The sequence below is a fragment of the Drosophila subobscura genome, chromosome A (genome assembly GCF_008121235.1).
Source record: "Drosophila subobscura isolate 14011-0131.10 chromosome A, UCBerk_Dsub_1.0, whole genome shotgun sequence".
NCBI classification, from domain to species: Eukaryota; Metazoa; Arthropoda; class Insecta; order Diptera; family Drosophilidae; genus Drosophila; species Drosophila subobscura.
Genome location: NC_048530.1, coordinates 14,792,152 through 14,811,744, shown reverse-complemented (window position 1 = coordinate 14,811,744; position 19,593 = coordinate 14,792,152). Strand labels below are relative to the sequence as shown.

General features: G+C 49.2%; 4 protein-coding genes across 7 annotated transcripts; 1 reads left to right on the top strand and 3 right to left on the bottom strand.

Annotated features, from left to right (window-relative positions):
* Positions 1-1,770: 1,770 nt before the first annotated feature.
* Positions 1,771-3,303, bottom strand: LOC117889593 (fibrinogen-like protein A). The gene is made up of 5 exons (XM_034794007.1): positions 3,097-3,303; positions 3,000-3,043; positions 2,820-2,933; positions 2,201-2,764; positions 1,771-2,132 (listed from the first exon to the last, which is right to left on the bottom strand). Exons 1-5 carry the CDS (start codon positions 3,238-3,240, stop codon positions 1,985-1,987), a joined length of 1,014 nt encoding a protein of 337 aa, XP_034649898.1. The 5' UTR covers positions 3,241-3,303; the 3' UTR covers positions 1,771-1,984.
* Positions 3,304-3,572: 269 nt separating this feature from the next.
* Positions 3,573-4,908, top strand: LOC117901691 (microfibril-associated glycoprotein 4). Of its 2 annotated transcripts, none has more exons than XM_034812548.1 (4): positions 3,573-3,752; positions 3,823-3,998; positions 4,056-4,646; positions 4,711-4,908. In XM_034812548.1, the coding sequence occupies exons 1-4, from the start codon at positions 3,636-3,638 to the stop codon at positions 4,853-4,855; spliced, it is 1,029 nt and encodes a 342-aa protein (XP_034668439.1). In that variant the 5' UTR covers positions 3,573-3,635; the 3' UTR covers positions 4,856-4,908. The 2 variants fall into 2 exon arrangements, with proteins under 2 accessions (XP_034668439.1, XP_034668448.1); XM_034812557.1 differs by having other exon boundaries at positions 4,080-4,646; positions 4,711-4,907.
* On the bottom strand, positions 4,886-9,803 carry LOC117901700. 3 transcript variants are annotated; one of them, XM_034812583.1, is made up of 4 exons: positions 9,520-9,697; positions 9,192-9,394; positions 5,321-5,470; positions 4,886-5,159 (listed from the first exon to the last, which is right to left on the bottom strand). In XM_034812583.1, the coding sequence occupies exons 2-4, from the start codon at positions 9,360-9,362 to the stop codon at positions 4,992-4,994; spliced, it is 489 nt and encodes a 162-aa protein (XP_034668474.1). In that variant the 5' UTR covers positions 9,363-9,394; positions 9,520-9,697; the 3' UTR covers positions 4,886-4,991. The 3 variants fall into 3 exon arrangements, with proteins under 3 accessions (XP_034668474.1, XP_034668466.1, XP_034668457.1); XM_034812575.1 differs by lacking the exons at positions 4,886-5,159; positions 5,321-5,470; positions 9,520-9,697 and adding exons at positions 5,945-6,365; positions 6,435-6,527; positions 9,706-9,803; XM_034812566.1 differs by lacking the exons at positions 4,886-5,159; positions 5,321-5,470 and adding exons at positions 5,945-6,365; positions 6,435-6,527 and having other exon boundaries at positions 9,520-9,681.
* A 7,143-nt stretch (positions 9,804-16,946) lies between these two features.
* LOC117895796 (involucrin) lies at positions 16,947-19,361 on the bottom strand. Its single transcript, XM_034803717.1, has 8 exons — positions 18,576-19,361; positions 18,491-18,532; positions 18,329-18,418; positions 17,932-18,198; positions 17,792-17,860; positions 17,587-17,730; positions 17,472-17,531; positions 16,947-17,342 (listed from the first exon to the last, which is right to left on the bottom strand). Exons 1-8 carry the CDS (start codon positions 19,359-19,361, stop codon positions 16,947-16,949), a joined length of 1,854 nt encoding a protein of 617 aa, XP_034659608.1.
* Between the last annotated feature and the right edge of the window lie 232 nt (positions 19,362-19,593).

Below are 19,593 nucleotides of genomic sequence, written 5' to 3'. Positions count from 1 at the left end.
GGACAGGACAGAACCATCTTCAGAGGGCAACTAAGTCAGAAAGTGAGGTGATGTCGGTGTCGGTGGCGGTGGCGGCTGTCCCTCTATTATTGAGACCGGACTCCGGCTGGACTCCACAAAGACTCCAGGGGACTTACAGGGAAAAAAAACTTTCTCAGGGCCGGCACATAAATAAGGAATTGTATGGTAAATGGCCACCAAACAACCGAATGGCATCCAAACCAACAAAGCAAGCAACAAACCAACGCAACCAACAAGGAAACCCAAACGAAGCGAAGGGAAAACATCGTGGAAATAAAGCTGAACAAGTCGGGGGAATTATTTCGTAAAGAAGAAGTGGAAACAATAAGCAACTGGGGGATGGTGGCTGGAAGAGGGGTAGTGGAAGCGGCAGTAGAAGCGGCACTGGGTGCCAAGTGACCACACAGTGATTTACGCTCATGAAATTGAGTTGTGGCGCAAATTATTTATGAAAAAAGCAGAAGCACACCCAGGAATAATAAACCCCAAAGAGGACGCGCTACACACAGGACTACAACTGACAGACAGACAGACATAAAACGAGGATTGTGATGTCGCCTCGGACTCCTGGAACAATATGCAGTTTTTGGTATGGAATCGTTATCGAAGTCAGACCCCAGGGAGACGCCCCAGCCTGCCCCTTCTGCGGACAGCTTAGTGCTCGAAGGCATCGCAATCGCCAGGAGCCAACTTTTTCTCTCTCGAACAAGAAAAAAAAAAATAATTTATTAGCGGCAAACGAGGAAAAGTTTTATGAAAATTCTTAAAAAAAACAAAAAACACAACGAAAAGCAAACGAAACAAAAGGAAAAACAAGTGGAAGTATGAGTCGAAGTAGAAGTAGCTACCCCGCATGCCGCATGCCGCATTTCATTGTCAGTCGAGCGCCGTGCGCATTGTTTAATATTTTCCGACTCTGTCAAAAAGTTGTGTTTGGGGGCCAAAACTCCGGGTGTTCGAGTGAGCAAATTTATTTACTATCATGTCCTCCAATGAGCCGTGTCGCTGCTCCGGGAATACTCGCTATTCCATGCCAGAGAGCAAACTCAAAATGGAGCCAAATATGGGGAGAATGTCAGCCTCCTTAAGCAGCAACTTCTTCCCTCATTAAATTAATAAATATTTTAGTTTCAGTTCCAAAGTTCTTTCTTCAGTTATCCTCTGGTTGAAGGGTATTCAGTGATCGTTGTGGGGACAGCAAAAATGCGATCGCAGGTTACTCTGGTTATTTATTGAATTTGGCACACAATTGCACAGAAGCTACTGCTGCCCAACCACCCAACCCCCCAGCATTCGCCTCCGCTCACTCACGCATTCAATTGCTGTGTAGAAAATTTATGAAATTTGTTTGGCGTCAAAGTTTTCTTACGAGTATATCTGTCGGGGGCTCTGGGAAGTGGAAGTGGGAGCCGTGGATGTGCCAATGACACTCGAATTACGAGTGCGTACCTACCCCCACCACGCCATCTACTTTGCTTTGTTCTAAATTACGTATACGCAGTGTGTGGCGTTCGATACTATAAGCATTTGAAATGCAGATGGAACACGTAATGCGAGTTCTGGCGTGTGTGTGCTTGTGTGTGTGTGTATTATTTTTAGAGACAAACAATTTCCGTTGCTTAGCAAAAGCTGAAAGCTCCCTCCCCTGGCTGCATTGTATGCAAATGAGTAAAGAGAATGTCGTAGAAATGTTCTCATGATAATATGCCATTAATGAGCGGGCATGGCATTATTTTCCCCAGTGTATGAGTGCATTGTGTGCCAATTAATTGAGCGAGGAGCACCTTCAATGCGAAATATATATCGTAGATGTAATAATTGCAATAATTAAAACCAGTTTCAGGTTTCTGGTTTCAGAGGCATTCCCCAGAGGCAATCAGCCATAGCGAGTGACACAAATGGCCACAAAACAATTCTCGCAACAATTCGAAATATTTAATAATTATTGTGTGTGTCAAGGATATTAAGTTTGGGCCTTCTTCGTCGGCCGAATGAGCATGCGAACGTAGCTGAGGGAGCCCGTCGGTCCAGGCACAAAACTCTTCCACAGTATGCCCTTGAAGTAGCCAATCTCCTGGCCATACTTGGACTGGAACGTGCCAAAGAGATTGCTAAAATGGGAGAATGAGAAACTCAATATCAAACTGCAGAGTGTCAGTCAATGTCAATGTCTAGGTACCTCTCGAAGCACTCGCGGCCATACCACCAGGCGCCCGCATGTGTCCTGGCGCAGTTCTGTCCATTGTCGTCGTTGTCCTGGTCGAAGGTGGTGAACTTCTTGCCCGCATGGTAGCGCAGCGAGTCACCGGCATCGCCCTTGTACGCACCCAGCACATACAGCAGATACTTCTCGGATTCGCTGCCAATGCTGAAGTGATCGTAGAGGGCGAAGCGCTGCTCCCGCGTCTTGCTGCGCATTATGACGAGAAGCTCGTGGTGCTCGCTGTTGGTCAGAAGATGCAGCTTGTCCAGCCCAATGAAGAACTCCGAGTTGAGTGACCCAAAGCCGGCCTTGTAGTTCTGCCAGTCGCGATTGAAGTCCTCGCTCCCATCGAATCTGTAAGCGATCACCAGCCAGCCACCGTCGCGCTCCTTCTGGTCACAGTTCACAAAGAACGGCTCCACGTCCTGGGCCACACGGATGCGCACCTGGCCGTGCTTCTGGTCCCAGCAATTCCGCGGTGTATCATCGCTGGGCCCAACCCCTGGCAATGCCTGGACAATAGCTGGCACGGGACGTAGTCTGCAGTGTGTAGGTGAGGATAAGTGAGGATCAACTGTGGGAGTGCAACACTTACGATCGTGTGCCAATTTCCTCGCCCGGCGCCTGGTTCTTGTACTCATCGATCAGCTGCTGCAGCTCGCCCAGCTCCGTCCTGAGTGTCTGCAGCTCGTCCGTCATGAACTGGATGCTGTAAGGATAAGTAGAGGCGCTGTCTTGGAGCAAATCTTTCCCATCGAACACTCGGAGCACTCACCGCGCTGCCAGGCCGCCCAAGGCGCTCACGGGACACGCAGTGTCCTGGGCAGAAAGAAACCATCAGCAGTGGAAGGAGAGATTTGAATAATACTCACGTTTACATTGAGGAGGAATGGCTCCACTGAGTTTCGCATTATCACAGAGGACCGAGGTAGAGGAAGAGACGGAGACAGAGACTTCTCCGGCATTGTGGTGGAGCTGAGGCAGGCCAAAGCCGTGACGAGCGACTCCAGTGCCATGATTGTACTCCTATGTATCCGGCGACAAATCAACTTGTGCTCGATCGCAGCTAGAGCCAACGACTGCGACTGCGACGCAGTTGCAAGTGCACCTGCTGGCTGGCTGGTTGGAGATGCCCGCCCACAATTCACTCCCAGTGATCTCCGATCACCGATCACACTGTGCAGTGTGTGGCACTGACAGTAGCAGCCATTAGATGCACGATCACCGCGCAACACTGATCAGCATTTTGCATACTCGTTTGCCATGTGGCTGGCTGACTGGGTGGCTGGCTGGAGAGAGAATTAATCTAATTGCATGATGACCTTTGTGGGCAGTCGTCGATAGAGCAGTCGATCAGCCCCCCCAGTGGTCAGTGGTCAGTAGTCAGTGGTCAGAGCTCCGTCAGTGAGACATGTCGCAGCAGATGCTACAGCTGGATGCCTTGGTTATGGCCATGGCGTGCCTTACCACAACGCAAACGGATTTGGGCGGTGGACTGGGCATGGTGCCGCCCACTCTGGATAATACAGTGAGTCATTCGACAGCTCTAAGTCTCTTTCTCTCTCTCTACATCTCTCTCTCTCTCTATCTTTGAGCAGACCAGCTGTCCCATCTCTGCATTGAGTGGCCTCAACACACGCATCCAGACTTTGAGCAACGACATTGCCAGTGTCAAGGAGCAGATTGGAGGCCTGCAGGAGCAGCTGGTGGATCTGCGCAGGAGTGGGGGGCCAGTGTTGGCCTTGGGCACGCCGCATGCCATCGGTTCTCGATTGTAAGCTGTGCGGGTTGGGTCAGGGGTGTGGGGGAACACTGGCTGATTGATTGATAGACCCATCTCCGATCTCCTCTCCAGCTTGGATGTACAGCCACAGCTGCTGGCAGCGCAGGGCAACGGAGCGGTGACTGCACCCGTAACGCCGAGCAACTGCCTGAAGCAGCAGCATGGCGTGGTGCGGATACGACCCCGCGCCAATGTGGAGCCCTTCTTTGTGTTCTGCGACCAGAAGGTGCGCGGCGGCGGCTGGATCATGGTGGTCAATCGCTACGACGGCAGCGAGGACTTTAATCGCAAGTGGGCCGACTACAGGATCGGCTTCGGGCCGCTCACCACCGAGTTCTTCATTGGGCTGGACAAGCTGCACCAGATCACCAGCAGCGACAACTACGAGCTGCTCGTCCAGCTTCAGAACCGCAAGCAGGAGCTGCGCTATGCGCTCTACGATCACTTTGGCATCGGCAGCGAGTCGGAGCAGTACCATCTGAACGTGCTCGGGAAGTATCAGGGCGATGCCGCCGATGCGCTGCGCCAGCACACCGGCAAGAAGTTCAGCACCCAGGACAGGGACAACGACGAGAGTGAGGCCAATTGTGCGGCATCGCAGTCGGCGGCCTTCTGGTACGGCAGCTCCTGCAATTTGAGGTGGGTTCCGTTCATTCACAAGTCTCCCCCACTGTCTGCACTGTCCACTTCTCTTCTTTCTTAGCAATCCCTTTGGCTTGTATCAGCGCCTGCTCGACCGGGACCCAGACGGCTACAAGGGCATTCTGTGGCGCGGCTTTCTCGACGGACCCAAGGGCTCCCTGAAGATAGTTCGCATGATGCTGCGCCCACGCAGTGGATCCTCGTAGACGGAGGAGTGGGTGTGGCTTCCAATAAATACGATTATATATTTTTCCACAAGGCCCAACAGGTTACAAATACAATTAAGAAACGAACAAAAAAATAAAACAATATGTATAAAATGTAGTATAAAGAAATTCGAGCTTAGACTTCGTTCAGCTTGTCCACCGACTCGGTTGTGGTGGTGCTGGCGATGGTCGTGCGTCTGGTTGTTGTTGTGGTGGTGGGATCCTCAAAACCCTCGACCACCAGCGCATCCCCAAAGATGGGCTTGAAGAAGAGCACAAAGCGGGAATAGCGGCGTGCAGTGCCCTGTGGAATGCGAGAGAGAGAGAGAGAGAGAGAGAGAGAGATTAAAGCGGTAAACTTTTGCTAAAAGTTCTGCTGCAGCCACGTGCCAAAAAGCTCACGGCAAAAGCTCTCTCGTTGTGTTCATTGCATAGCTAGAACAAGCTGCTGTCTCGCGCTCTTACCATGATCAGGCCTGACAGCGACTTGGCCACATTGGTGATGGTGCGGAAGGACTTGTCGAAGAGCCCAGAGGGCAGGTCGAGTGACACCATGCTGCCGTCCAGCTCCGCGGCATCCTTCTGGTCCCCGGCACGTGGCCGCCTGCCTTTGCTCTGCGAGAGATAGATAGAGAAAGAGAGAGAGAGAGAGACAGATTGCGATGAGTGTGTGTTAGCCAACAAAGAGACAGAAACAGAGACAACCAGCCAGCGACAGACCCAAGCTAAACTCAAAGCCAAACAAACAAACCAAATCCCAGCCCCAACCTCAAACATTTCGATTGCGTTTTTGTTGTTGTGTTTAATTTTCTTTTTCCTTTATTTATTTTCGATCGCCATAGTGTCGTGTGGGTTGATTGATATCGATAGTATTTTTATATGCCGAATGTATGTACAAACATGAAACAATGCGTAAAGTTGAGCTTAACTAGTGTGGGGGAGGGGAGCAAGGGCGGGGCAGGGAAAATTCAACAAGATTTTGCATCCACGCTTCCATGCATCCAAGAGTGTTGAGTGAGAATCTAAGAGTTGGTCGAAGGATAACGATAAATTACAAAGTTCAACCGTTTTAGCGCTCTCATTGCTCTCTCTCTCTCTCTCTCTTTTTCTCCATTCATCCTGTGGCTCCTGCTTAGTAGCCCGCCTCGTCAGAGTCCGGTGAGGGTGTCGTCACACCGCCAATGCCATTAGCGCCGCCCGAGGAGCCCTGCAGTATGGGGCCGGAGAAGCTCAAGAACTTTGAGACAACATTGCCCAGGCCGGCATTGGGATTGCCATTGCCCGCCGAGGAGCCACTGAAGGCGGTGATGGTTGTCAATACACCGGTGGTGATGTCGTTGGCAATGTTGCCCAACGAGCGGATTTTCGGCGAGACGACGGCTGTGATCAGGGTCTGGAAGTCCTTGATGGGCACCGGCGACTTGATGTCCCACTGTTTATTCTTCTCGATATTGGCGCGGTCCAGCTGCTCGATCACGCGGGTCTTCGTGTCCAGGAAGTTGTCGATTTTCTAAAGAGCACAGCAAACAAAAGGACATTTCATATCATATCTAGCCACTGTGGGGCAGATTATACTTACACCAAAGACAAAGCCGAGCACGGCATTCTTGGCCTCAAATGTCGCATCGGGTAGTTTTCTTTTGTTGCGCTCTTGGCCATCGCCCAACACCTCCTGCAAAAGGAATCGAATCGGGGTACAGACATTGGCAGGGGCTCTTCTCTAGACCTTGAACTTTCAAGCCATCTACTCGTATCAGTGGCTTGGGGTTTTCCCCCCCAACTAATTGCTGTTCGTTTACGAGTATTTTCTGTGTGATTCTTTGCCCAAAACTGACTTCGAGTTTAATTACTGGCAAAGAAGTAAACAAAAAAATAGACGAAAAAAAACACTCGATAATCTCCGACACTTAAGGCCGGTTCGACTTGACCCAATTTTGGGGCTGGCTGGCTGGCCCCACACACACATTGAAGCAGTGAAACATTCATGCATTCAAACGTATTCACACATAAGTAATTATAACACTCATACTTATGTACATATAATCAAATTGAACCTGCTGCTGGGGGCCGCTTTGGTGTCTCGATCTTGGTCATTCTAAGCCGTCGATAGCTTGGCCCGCTTCTCGATCGACCCCAACGATCTGCACTTAGCATTCAGTCCATCAACAGGCGCTGACTCCGACTCTGACTCTGATTGGCCCAAAACATGCGATATGTATGCAGCTCGAAGCCGAAATCCAAATCGAAATCGAAACTGAAGCCTAAAGCAGCTCATTTCTAAACAAAACGCATAATACATGCCCCACCAAAACAAACCGTAACTGAACCAAAACTATACCGATCCAATCCGATCTAAAACCGAGCTCTACTGAGCCTCAGCTGAGCTGTCGATGGTGCTGCTGCTCTTTAAGTGCAATCGGATGTGACTCGGCGATTACTTGCGCTACGTATAGATACTTGCAGTTATACGACGACCTCTGGATATAATTTTAATTTGGTTTTTGTTTTGTTTTGTTTTGTGACGTCATTTGCACTTGTGGCACTCTTCCGTTGTGTACGCTATTACTCTTGCGCTCAGCCTCTAACGAAGTTATGCAATTATTGGGCAAGTGATTTGAATATTAATTCGCATTACGGGAAAAGCACTCAGCCTCTGACTCAGGGGCCTCCCGCCCTACTCTCTGGCCTGTCGTTGGTGCAGCCAAAAGGGAACTTTAACTGCTGGCAAATTTTTTCCCAGAGTTAATGTTAATAAAGTGGTTCTAGGCAGTGCGGTTAAGTATTTTAAACTCATGGTTGGACCAACCCTTTGTGGCTGCCTGCCTGGCCACTTCTTTTGTCATTTTTTGTTTGGCCGAAATTTTGTGCAATTCATTTTTGGTTGCATGTACATATTCGTAATTTGACAAAAATCTTTGCTCCATTGTTCTGCCATTCTCCCACTTGAGATTTGCAAATTGCGGTCCAGTGCCTGCGGCGGCCCACATGCTTTTTGTTTCTGCCTATTTTGGTTTCTTTTTTTCGAAAAGCTAAAACATTTGCATGGCAATTTATTAGTTTAACAAAACGCTAAACACATTACGCTATCCGCTCACCCCCCGACCGTTGCATTGTTTTTGGTTTTTGTTTTGGTTTTCCGAAGTGACAAACAGTTTTCAAAGCATTTTGTTGTGTTGGTCGTGAGCTATGATTTATATATGCCACAAATCAGGTCAGTCGTTGAAAGCGCTACAGGGACTTGAACAAAGGTGCAACTGGGTAAATGCTAAAGGGCAGGTAGTCAGGCAGACAATTTATGAATGGGCCTTCAAAAGGTAGCTATGAACCGAAAGTTAGGCCCAGAGCAAACTTATAAATCAGATCAGAACACATGTACATACATGCTGAGTGTTTTCATTCACAGTTAAATCCCTCTCCCATTCTTTCGACCCCTTTCTACCTCCCTCTCTTCGGAAGTGTTTCGGCTGTTCCGCTTCCACTGTTTCATGCTGCTGGTTGCACATTGACTCTCAATTGTTTTGTGTGCAAATTGTGTGAATTCAATTAAATTTTCACAACATATTGTTGTTGAATCAATAAGCACGAAAGAGCGTAGAAATGTATTAACAAACTGTTAAAGCGGGGAAATGTTTCACAAGCCTCGCATCAGCAGCGCAGGAGAGAGAGAGAGAGAGAGAGAGAGAGAGCGAGAGAGGGCGCGTAGGCAGACAAGTGATGAGCCACGGATGCGGTCGGTCTTCGCTTGGACACGCTCTCTTTCTCTTTTTGTGCTTTTTCCTTTGCTTCTGCTTCTGCATTTGCCACTCCTCCCCTCTCGAGGCGTTGGCTTTGGGTTTTTGGGTTTTCGGTCTTCGGTCTTCAGCTATTTTTTTGGGGAATGGTTTTGAAATGTTAACGTAGGTCGTTAACAAGTTTCGTCGCGCTCAAGGTCGTCATGTCTGTGGGTCTTGTATTCGGCAACGAATTTCGTATTCATATTCGAATTCAAATCGATATCTTGTGCGATATTCGATATTAACATATTCGCCATGGCTATGGCCATGCCAGAAGTCGGTTCAATGCACCAGGCCGCAAAAATTAGCAGCGGCTTACACAACAATAGCAAAAGAGCCACAGAGCCACAGAGCAACAGAGCAACAGAGAAACGGCGAAATGTGCAACAAGCCGCAGAGAGCCGCAGGCAAAATTCACTTTCACGCCCCAGCTGCCCCCAAGGAGACGAGACAATCGAGTTTCCCCACTCTGTCTCTCTCGCTGTCTGTCTGCTGTCTGCTGTCTCTTTTTGGGCTGACTTCCTTGTTGGGATTTGGGTGGATGGTTGGTTAGGGAGCTTTACCTCTGCATTGATGGGATTGAGGTCCGGGTCGCTGCTGCTGAAGCTGCTGTCCTGCAGGGTGGACTCCAACTCGGCGTTCAGCTGCTGGGGCGAGGGTGCCGATAGCGAAAGCGTTAGCGATAACGCTAGCACGGCCAGCATCAGCATCGTTTTGCACTTTGTGTACTGCATCTTGTGTGGACGACTCCTTTTCGTTGTAAATTCTGCAATTAACCAAAGGAAAGACTATCAATTGCTGGGCACACACAGTTTTCAATTATATTTCTGAGGGGAGCAAGAGGGGTGGATACTGAAATAATATTTCACCCCTTTGCGGGGGGCTACACACCAAAAACAAACAAAAACACACAAAACTTGAAGCGCTTAAAGGGCAGACAAGTGGTAGGTAAACAAAAAGCAAACAAAAAAGTGTATGATGAAAATTGAGACGGTCTGAGGTTTTTCTTGATTTTTCTTTGATTCGATCGGTGGTGAGCCGCGCCGCCAGATACGCGATACTAGCACGTTCACTAACTTTAAGCAAATGACTGCAGACGAAAGTTACTTCAATGATTTAGCAGTGGCCAAAAAATCGGTTACACAGCCCACGGCGCAACGGCGCCACAGCGCAAGCGCAGCCCCGAACGCGTCGGAGCTTTTTTTACCGCGCTGCCCGAGCTGCTGTCTGAGTTGCCTGCTGCCTGAGTTGCCCGCTGCTGCTGCTGCTGCTGCTACTGCCAGCGTCGGCGTCTGGCAGCCCGAAAATCAAAGCAACAAATACCTCAACGAAATCCATCCAAATTGAATTTTATTGCGGCGCTAACGTCGCCAGCAACGTCGACGTCGCCTCTCAAACTCGCTGGCCAACTCGTTTTTGAGCGAAAAACTCACCGCGTCGCACCGCACACCGAAAAGCGCTCAATAAAGTGCAAAACGGATGGAGAGAGATATGTGTTAAGTCACTCTGTCTGTGCTTTGGCTTCGTTGGTGTTGCTGTTGCTGTTACTGTTTCTGCAATGCGCTTTTGATTTGTACTTTTTGGCTTTCAATTAAAGCACAGCCAAGCCAGCTGAGAGGCACTGAGGCAGGCACAGGCTACTCTCTGGAACTGTGTTTAATGCATTCTCAAGCACTCTCCGCATTGGATTGTCATCATCACACCGCCCCGCCGCCGCATGGTATGGCCTAAGGCGCTTACATAAGGGTGGAGGCATCGACACAACACAACATTTTGTTGGTTGGGATTTTTCCATTTGGACAGGTTTTTGGTAACATCAAATGGGGAAGGACTTTGATGGCAACAAGTATTTGCTCATATATTTTTTACCATACTTTAGGGCGCTTAAATAGAAGAAATATCTCGCAAGGAACTAGTTTTGAGCGTGGCCGTAAGATCGCAAGACTCCAACAAACATTTCCAGAGCACTTAGTGAGCAAAACACACAACGAACATAGATCCAATAGGGCTTATGGCACATACGTTTAGGATGGTTAGCACTGAGTATTTTTTTGATTGATTGCCAAACGAGTTCTTTGCATAGAAAAACAAACAAAAAATGCTGCTGGGGCTGAGGCCACATTCTAGCCTGCTTTAGGGCGCTGGATAACAGAGGGAAATGCAAATTGCAAGGTTCTGCCAAGTGTAATAAATCTTTCTTTAGTGTAGGACAACTTGTCGCTAATTCAATGACAATATTTAACTATCTACTAAGGGGCTGTTCCATGTAGAATTGCCACTGTAGATCCTTGACTCTGGTATTGATTAAATTAGCGAAATTTATGCGCATCCAACATTGAACACTGGCCTCGACAATGTGCTAACTATGTAAAATGGCATTTTAATGCGCCTTTTTTTAACGATTTATAGCCAATATAAATTATACATATTTATGTACCAACTGGAGGCTAGAAATCCGCGCAATATGTAATAAGAACACAAGCAAAAAAACCGATCCAAAACCGAACCAAAACCAACAGCTGAAAAAGAGAATACGAGCATACAAAGTGGAGAAAAGTTAATCAAGTCGTTCGCCTTCAGACGCCAGAGGGAGACCGATAAATTGGAGTCAAAGTGCGCGCATATTGAATTCAGACTTAAGAAAAAACTTAATAACTGGAATTGCATAGAGTCCGATACGATACGATCCAAGCCAAGCCATGCCAAGCCAAGCCAAGCCAATCCGTTTCGATGTGGCCCGCATATGCATGCATGTATAATTAGTCAATTCGATTGTGGCTGAACTCTGAACAATTAACTAAATAAATCGCTAGCCAATTCCAATTGGAAATCCCATTCCAAGCAAATCTGCTGTTGATTAAGTCAATTTTTGACATTTAAATTGGTTTAAAATGAGACCATCTGAAATGCTTCTGAGAAGGTATTTATGAGCACAAATTGGACCAAGTCATTAATGTTATTTATATGTTGAACTGCAGCTGTAGATGCAAAAATCAACCATCGACTGAGCTGCTCTGAGAGACCTGTGAGAGGTTCATCGGAGGATCAGGCAGTCACTTAATTATAGCTCATGTCACGAACTGTTCCCTAAAATTGGCACTTGACATTCGGGCACTCGGGGGATGCATGGATGCCTTTCTAATTAACGCCGGACAGCACTTAACCCGTTTTAACCAGACTCTGGCGCTGACTCTAACTCTGCCTCTGACTCTGGGGTCTCTGTTGGGGCTGGCAGAAATCAGGTGAGCCGCTTATCAATGTGCGAGCCGCGAACTCAATCAACGCCTGGGCTCAAGGTCGATACGGGTTTGGGTCTGGGAACGAAACATAATCCTTAATTGACATTAAGAGCTGCTGCTGCCGCACCTTGCCCCGACTGGTTCGCTGTTTTATGCAACATTTTATGGCGATGGCCAGACGACGATGACAACAAAAGTGAAGCCAAGATAAAGCAAAATTAATGCGCGCATCCGTTGAAATGACAATATAAAAAATGTACAAATTTCAGCAAGCAACCGCAAAAACCGCAAAAAAACAAAACTACAAGAAAACCAAACTGGCAAAACTAAAAAGCGAAAACCCAAAATGCAAAGTGCAGGCAGCACGCACAACTGTCAATGTTTTTTGTTTTTGTGGGTCACAAGGTCGCACCAGTTGACAGAGCGCAGCCGAGTAGAAGGCGGCAGCAGAAGATCTCCGATCTCCAGTCTCCAGTCTGCACACCGATCTCTGGCAGGTGTAGATCTCTGGCGGAGATGTTGCAGAACCCGACTGAGTGCCTCTTACTTTTGCCCTGCTTCAACCTTAGCCAAAATTGACTTTCAATTTCCAACTGGTTGCCGCCGACTGATCTCATTTCAACCAAAATGAATACAAATGAAGCCCAGAGGGAATCGCTGGAGAGAGTCCCCACAGCCCAGCTGCAGGCAGTCCAATCAAAAGTTGCATTCAGTGTCCTAATTTGTCTGCACAATTAACAAATTAACTATGGAAAATTCAATTACAATTGTTGCAAATTTTCTATTGCTGTGTGTGGCGGCTCTGGCGTCTGTGGCGTCTGTGGCGCCTCAATTAGAACGCCATAATTGCTGGCCAATCTGTCAGTCAGTCTCCTGTCTGCTGTCTGTCACCCAGAGCGTGGCTCATAAAATTTATGACAGACTTTGTTTTGCTGTTGCGAACTCGAGCCACTTGTCAAGCCATTTTGACTTGGCCAAGACCCCAAACGCAAAGCGTTGCACACACACACACTGCTGATGGCTCATAAAGCGGACATAATTGCACTGGTTGATAAGGTACAACTAGATCTACATAGACGTAGTTGTAGCTTGGAGTCGTCCTTGCCCCAGCGCTGACCCTCAATGAACTGACTCGCTTTTGTGGCCGATCTTCAGCGGTTCGAGTTTGAGTTTTGTTTTTGGTTTCATTTTCAGTTTGGAGTCTCGTGTAAAATGCCAAAGGGGCAAGGGAGCTGCTGCCTGCTGCCTGCTGCTGTTATGTGGCAAACAAGTTGTGTGGCAGACGCATTAAATTTGTATCTAGTAGCCAGTGGCAGGCAACTTGTTCTCCAGCTGAATTTTCGATGTTGAATGCTGAATGCTGCTGGTACATTGCCCAATCTATGTCTGACTAACTGACTGACTTGTGCCTTGTGCAACATTTTGTCATTATGCATGACTTTTTGTTGTTGTTGTGCACCGAGAGTGTGTGGCATTAATGTCACATGTTCCATGGTTCCTTGGTTCTTGCCACGATGACGGGGCACGCAGAGGCACAGGGCCCACTCCGCCACTTAATGGTTACCCGTAAGCTACCAGCCATATCTATGCAGTGCTTTGGGCTATTAACATGCCCAGACACGGACTTCGTTAAGAGCCGGGCCAACGAGGCTCGTTAGCGGCTGGCAGGAAGACGTTCGAGTCCAAATAAACTGCCAACCATATTGCTGGGCCTCTAATGAACTGTTGATGGCGCAAGTCACTTAGCCATCAGCCAGGCATCTATGGCATAGCGCTGTAACTGATAAGTTATTGGAGGATAAGCCGCGGAACACGTGGCCACAGCTAGAGCAATAGTTTGGATACACCTCTCGATTAACTGTTTAGCTTTTGGCCAAATCCTTCGGATCAATGCTTTTGCTCCCAATCTGCGCTGCGAATTTAATTGGAAAAGGCGTTGCCCCAGCACCGCCACCGCCACACCGGAGTCGATCTTTGTTCTTGGATCTGTTGAGACTCTAGAGGTTAATGCTGCCGCCGCTTTGGATTCTTATTAGCCGCCGAGTCATGTGGCGTATGTTTGTTCACTGATCACAATAATTATAGACGCTCGTTGGCATTAATAAATCTAGCTACTGGTACACGTACACTTACACCTCCCCCTCGCCCTCCCCCTCCCCACCTGTGTACATCTTGTACTCCTCGAAGGTCGCTGCCTCTGTAATAATATCATTTTTTTTTCGATAAATGTTTAAATGCTCGCCAAGCGGCCAATCGCTTTTTGAAAGGCATTTCAAATTTGATCATTTTGTTTAATTGGCCATTCGAGTGAGAACTTGGCCAATGGCCACTGGCCAATGGCTCTAATGACCGTTGGCCGGCCTGGCTCACTGTTAAATGAGCCATAAAGTTGGAAAATCACTTCTGCACTTTGTCCAGGCCTCCACCTGTCCTTTCGTGAAAGAATGCAAATTCGATGCGTTTTGCCACTCTTTAATCTTCGATCTTTGATCAGCCATAAAAATGTGTGAAAATGCCCCTAAGACCCAATGTTCGACGCGGATTTTAGCGGCTCATAATTGACCCATAAAGCCCACGGACAGATGAGCAGAGGATCCGCAGAGCTGAGGAGCGTGTCGCGGAATCGTACAGAGATTTCCAAATTTACATAATAAACAGGGCGATAAATATTTTATTTATTAAGACCCAGTTCCACCGAGGGGCATTTGGTTTATTGCCAATTTGATGAGAGAGGTTCAGGGGGGTTCGGAGGGAGTTTGCATAATCGTAGCGGGAAAATACTCTCATCTCGCGGGAGCATTTATTACGAAAATGAAATCAAACGAAATGCTTGTGGTCTCTCTGGTCAATAAACTTATTGACCGACTTAGATATGACACCTGTAACCATAAACATGCTGCATGCAGATGTATCTATGTATCTGTGGATGTGCATACATAAGTATTTGTGTATCTGTGTATCTTTGCATCTGTGTGCCTCTGTGTGGACGCCCCCTCGCTGGTTTGCCTTCGAACGCGTCGTCCAGCTCCAGCTCTGTGCTCCACTTTCATGGCATTTACTTTCGCTTTTTGTTTTTGTTGCTGTTGTTGTTGTTTTTCGCCTGCTCTTTCGACGCCATCGATGGGCACAAAGCGCGTCTTTGTTGTGGCCCAAAAGCGGCGTTGATGGCTGCGACTGCGACTGCGACTGCCGTTGGGCTAAGTCAGGGCTTATCTCGTCATCGAGTCTTGTCTGTCAACGACCTTGAGACGATTACCGGTTTCTTTGGGCCATATGCCGTGGTTAGCTGACGTTGACGCTATGGCTGTCGCTGTCGCTGTCTCTATTTTATTCCAACTTTAAGCCATCTTCAATCATGTTCCGTGCTGGCTGGGGGTCAACCCACTTGCCAGTGGCTTAACCCCAACCGAAAATCGTTGAATTTCAATGCACCAAAAGGCCAGCTTCAGATTCAATGAACTTTAGTAGTCAAATCTCCTTCTACCTTAAAGCTTCTTCAGCGCGACAATCCTTCAATCACACAATTCATATCCAATAAAATGTCCCTCTTTTTGTGCGCTTTTTCGAATTATGAGGAAATTTACTACATGCCAAATTTCAGTAGCCACAGCGATTAATAGCCGAGCGCTAATCAGTGTCTGAGCACTGGCCGGCCAGCGATAAAGCTGAGGCGTAGTCCAGTTAGCAAGTTTGTTGCCTAAGTCTTTTGTTTGGCACACACCAAGAGCCGGGATCTACCTGCACTCCTGCCTCCAGCAGGCATGAATTTTACACAATATATACATATGTACATGTGTACATGTATGTATGTATGTTACATGTAAAACTTACCAAAGAAGAAGCAGCACTGAGTGGCTGGCTGGCAGCAAACTTTAATTGCAATGCAAACTCTGAGACGGGGCAGCACCCAAAATATATATAATTGAGTTCATTAACAATTTCCAAATGCAACACACACAGCACACACACGCACAACACACACTCAAAAAATATAAAATAAAACAAGCGAGAAACAATAAACAAAACAGTTGAAGAGTTTTCAAATTAAAAAGACGCGACAACTAAACGGCCCGGCAAAATGTCACTTTGTCTTGTGAAAGATTCACGCATAACTGAAAGTCGAGCCAGAGTCGAGTACGGAACGCAGTCGTACCTGGGGAGACACTGGCCAAGAGCGGGGGCAAGAGGAAAGAGAGTGAGTGCGTGAGTGAGTGTAAGAGAGAGAGAAAGACGTAGATGGAGAGAGTGAGTGAAAGACGGAGGAAAAGGAAAGCCAAAAGCGATTTAATAAAACGTGCAATCAGTACGAGAAAGTGACACAAGGCCCCCAAAAGTAGTTGCTCCATTGAGCAAGAGAGCAAGAAGACGCCGAGAGCCAAAGAGCGGAAGAGCGTAAGTGAAGAAAGCGAAAGAAAGACGGATGCAGAGGGAGAGAGAAAGAGAGCGCTGCACAGATTGGAATTCCAGACAAGATTGCAACCAAATCAAAGAAGGGAAAGAGGGAAAGGGAAAAGTAATTCTCGCACAAGCAAATCGGAGAAGTAATAGCAGTTATTTTAACTGTATTTATTCTTTGATGAATCATTGCCATAATATTTCTGTGTACTCTCAACTATCGGGTGGCCATTCCTATGGCCCGCCCATGCCAGCGATGACCCCCATCGTGTTAGGCCAACTTATGGCCATACCTTGTGTAGCTATTGCTATGCCCCGAAATTTGTCTGTGCACCTTTTGCTTCCGCCTTGTCTTGCGTTTGCCTTCGACTGCCTGGCCCAAGGGTCCTTTGCCCGGCAGCTGTGACGTACGCGTGGGCGTAGCTTGTTGGGGGTGGGCTTGGGGCTGGACTGCACTGGACTGAAGTCTGTTGCATCACACACACACCCGCCAAGGCGGTTACGGCAGTTGATTTAATGCCTCTTTTACGCTTTCTTGGCTGCCCAAGTGACCGACAAGTGGCCCGTCCGTCTGCCTGTTTCTGTTTCTTTCTTTGTCGGGTAACGAAATCTCTTTATTTAAAAACTAACAAAAAAAATGGTTACAGTAATTACGAGTACTGGGACGCTTAGGTAAAACCCCAACTAGAATAGCTCCTGGTAGTCCCATGAGCGTTCGTGGGCCGCTGGCTTCCAATGGTGGCCTCCGCCTCCTCCACTGCTGCTGCTGCTGCTCGAGAAGATGCCCGTGGAGGCTTTGGAGGCACCACCCGAGGCGCCCAGTGCGGCATTAAGCAGGAGACCCAGCGCACTGCTCACTAGATGGGAGGCCACCTGCTTGACAAAGCCGCCCGAATCGAAGCCAGCCGCGGCATGGCCGCCACCGCCCTCCCGCGCCTTCTTTTTGCGCGGCATGGGCAGCTCTGCGCTGTCGTGGCGCTCCTCAGAAGCCTCCGCGGGGCGAAACTTGGCCTCCAGGAAGCTGGACAGCAGGCTCTTGGCGAAGGTCAGCGGCTGCGGTGGTCCCTCCTCCTCGGGGTCCTATGGCAGGGAACAAAAAGAAAACATTCAAAATCGTGCAAGAGTGTGGCGGGGGCAGTTTTGGGAGTTAGTTGAACAGTTAGGGGGAAGGGTGAGAGGGTAGGGCTGTTGGGTTGATTGGATAAATACTGCGCTTAGTGAGGCCACCACAGTGCCCAGGAAGTTGCCCAGAAATTGTCCATTGTTGATCTGCAGAAGAGCAGAAAAATGAGCTGAGATTCCGCTGGTCTGCTGCTGTTCTTACCGCTCCACCACCGCCAGAGAGTCCCTCGAGGGCAGTGCCCACATATTGGCCGAGCACCGTGCCGAAGTTCTTGTTGCCAGACAGTAGACCCGACAGCAGCGACGTGGAGGTGCTGATCAGCGTCTCAATGTCCAGGCCGCCAGGCTGTCCCACGAAAAACCATGGTAAACATTTGGGCAATCTTTTGGGAGGGCTTTGCACTTACCCCAAATAAAGTGGAGACGACGCCAGTGAGGGCGCCTATGAGGGCACCCACATCCGAGCCGCCTTCGCCCTGGAGTTGAATCAAAAGATTTGGTTGGAGGTGGTGGCCAAGGGGCAACTCTTGGACTGATTGCTACTCACGCCACTTAGACTGCCAATGATGCCGACCAGACCTCCACCGCCGCCAGCAGCAGGTGCTGCGCCATCGTCTCCAATGTCTCCCAGTTCATCATCATCATCCGTCTCGGACTGTGCCTCGGACTGGACCTGGGCTTCGTTGGTGCCAGTTGCAGCTGTAGGCTCCAGCTGCTGCTTGGCATTCTGATTCGTTTTTGGCTTGGGTTTGGGCTTGTCTTTTGCTTTCGCCTTTTGCTTAGCTCTGCTGCCCTTGGCTGTAACATTTGGCGACTTCAAGAGCCCGTTAGTTGGGTTAAGACTAGACCATGTCGGCAATGGGTTAAGTGTGGGTTCGGGGTTCGGGTTGGGGGCTTTGGTTTTGGGTGTTAGTCACACGGCGAGCAATTGGCTCTTTACTCACTTTAAAGTCCAGCTGCTGCTCCGCGTCTTCGTCCTCCTGCAGATCATCCAGCTCCGAGTTGTTGTGGAACCCCTGCTGCTGATTGTGCTCCTGCGTTTGCTTGCTGCGTCTCTCCGGCTGCTGATTGCTGCGTCTCTCCGGCTGCTGCTGCTGCTGCTCCACCAGATTCTCGCGGAAGTCATCCTGCAAGCGCAAATGTTTGGCCTGGGGTTAAATGTGGCAGCCACACGCTGAAGCAGCCACCTACCTCTGACAGAATGGACTTGATGATGCGCATTTCCTCGGGCAATTGTTGTGGCTCCTCCTCCTCCTCGTCGTCGTGCTGATGCTCCTCCTGCACCGCTCGCTTCTGTATGACCTTCTGGCGGGCCTTGGCCAGCGGCCCGTCCTCGGAGGCTTGCTCCAGCAAATGCTGCAGCGCCTTCTCGATCTTTGCATCCAGTTGCAGTTTCATTTGTGGCACTTGCTTGAGGATTTGCCTGCGCAGCTGGCCCAGTCGCTCCCCCAGTTCCAGTTCCAGCTGCAACTCCCCCTCCGGCTGCTGTCCGCCCGTATTGTCCGCCGAGATCTCCTGCTGCTGCAGCTCATCCTCGTGCTGCTGCTGCGCCAACTCGCGCAGCTCCAGCCGGAACTCGTGATCGTCCTTTGTGTCCGAGAGTACGTCCAGGGCGCTGCTCAGGATTTCGAGGGCTCGCTGATCCCGCGTCAGCTGCTGCTCAATGGCATCGATGTGGGGCAACACCCGTTCGCTGTCCTGCTGCAGCAACAGCTCCTTGATGGCCCCCACCAGATGCTGCTCCATCAGCTCCTCCGCCTGCCGTGCGCCATTCAGCAGGCCAATGCCCGTGAGGGCGCGCAGCTCCTGCCGCGGCAGAGTCCGCTCCAGGCGGCGGTACGCTGTCATGGCTCTCAGGTAATGGGATTGCAGCTGCATCCCGCTGCTGCTGCTGCTGCTCGGCCGACTGCTGGCCCGTGGCACGATGACGCAGAGGAGCAGGAGCAGCACTCTCACGCGGATATTGTCCATCTGCATGTAGCGGTGGCGACTCAACGAAAACTGCGACCACGAGGTGCACGCACTTTTTATTATAGCATCGGATCGATCGATATTCGTTTCCGCTCCGCCTGAGCTGTGGGCGTGGCAGCTGCGCTAGTTACGCCTCTTCAGCTCCTCCTTCTCCTTTTGCTTTTGTTGTGCAATCGTTTGTGCATCCAGCCAGCCCAGCCATCGATCCATTCAGCCATGTCAGCCAGTTGTCTCTTTG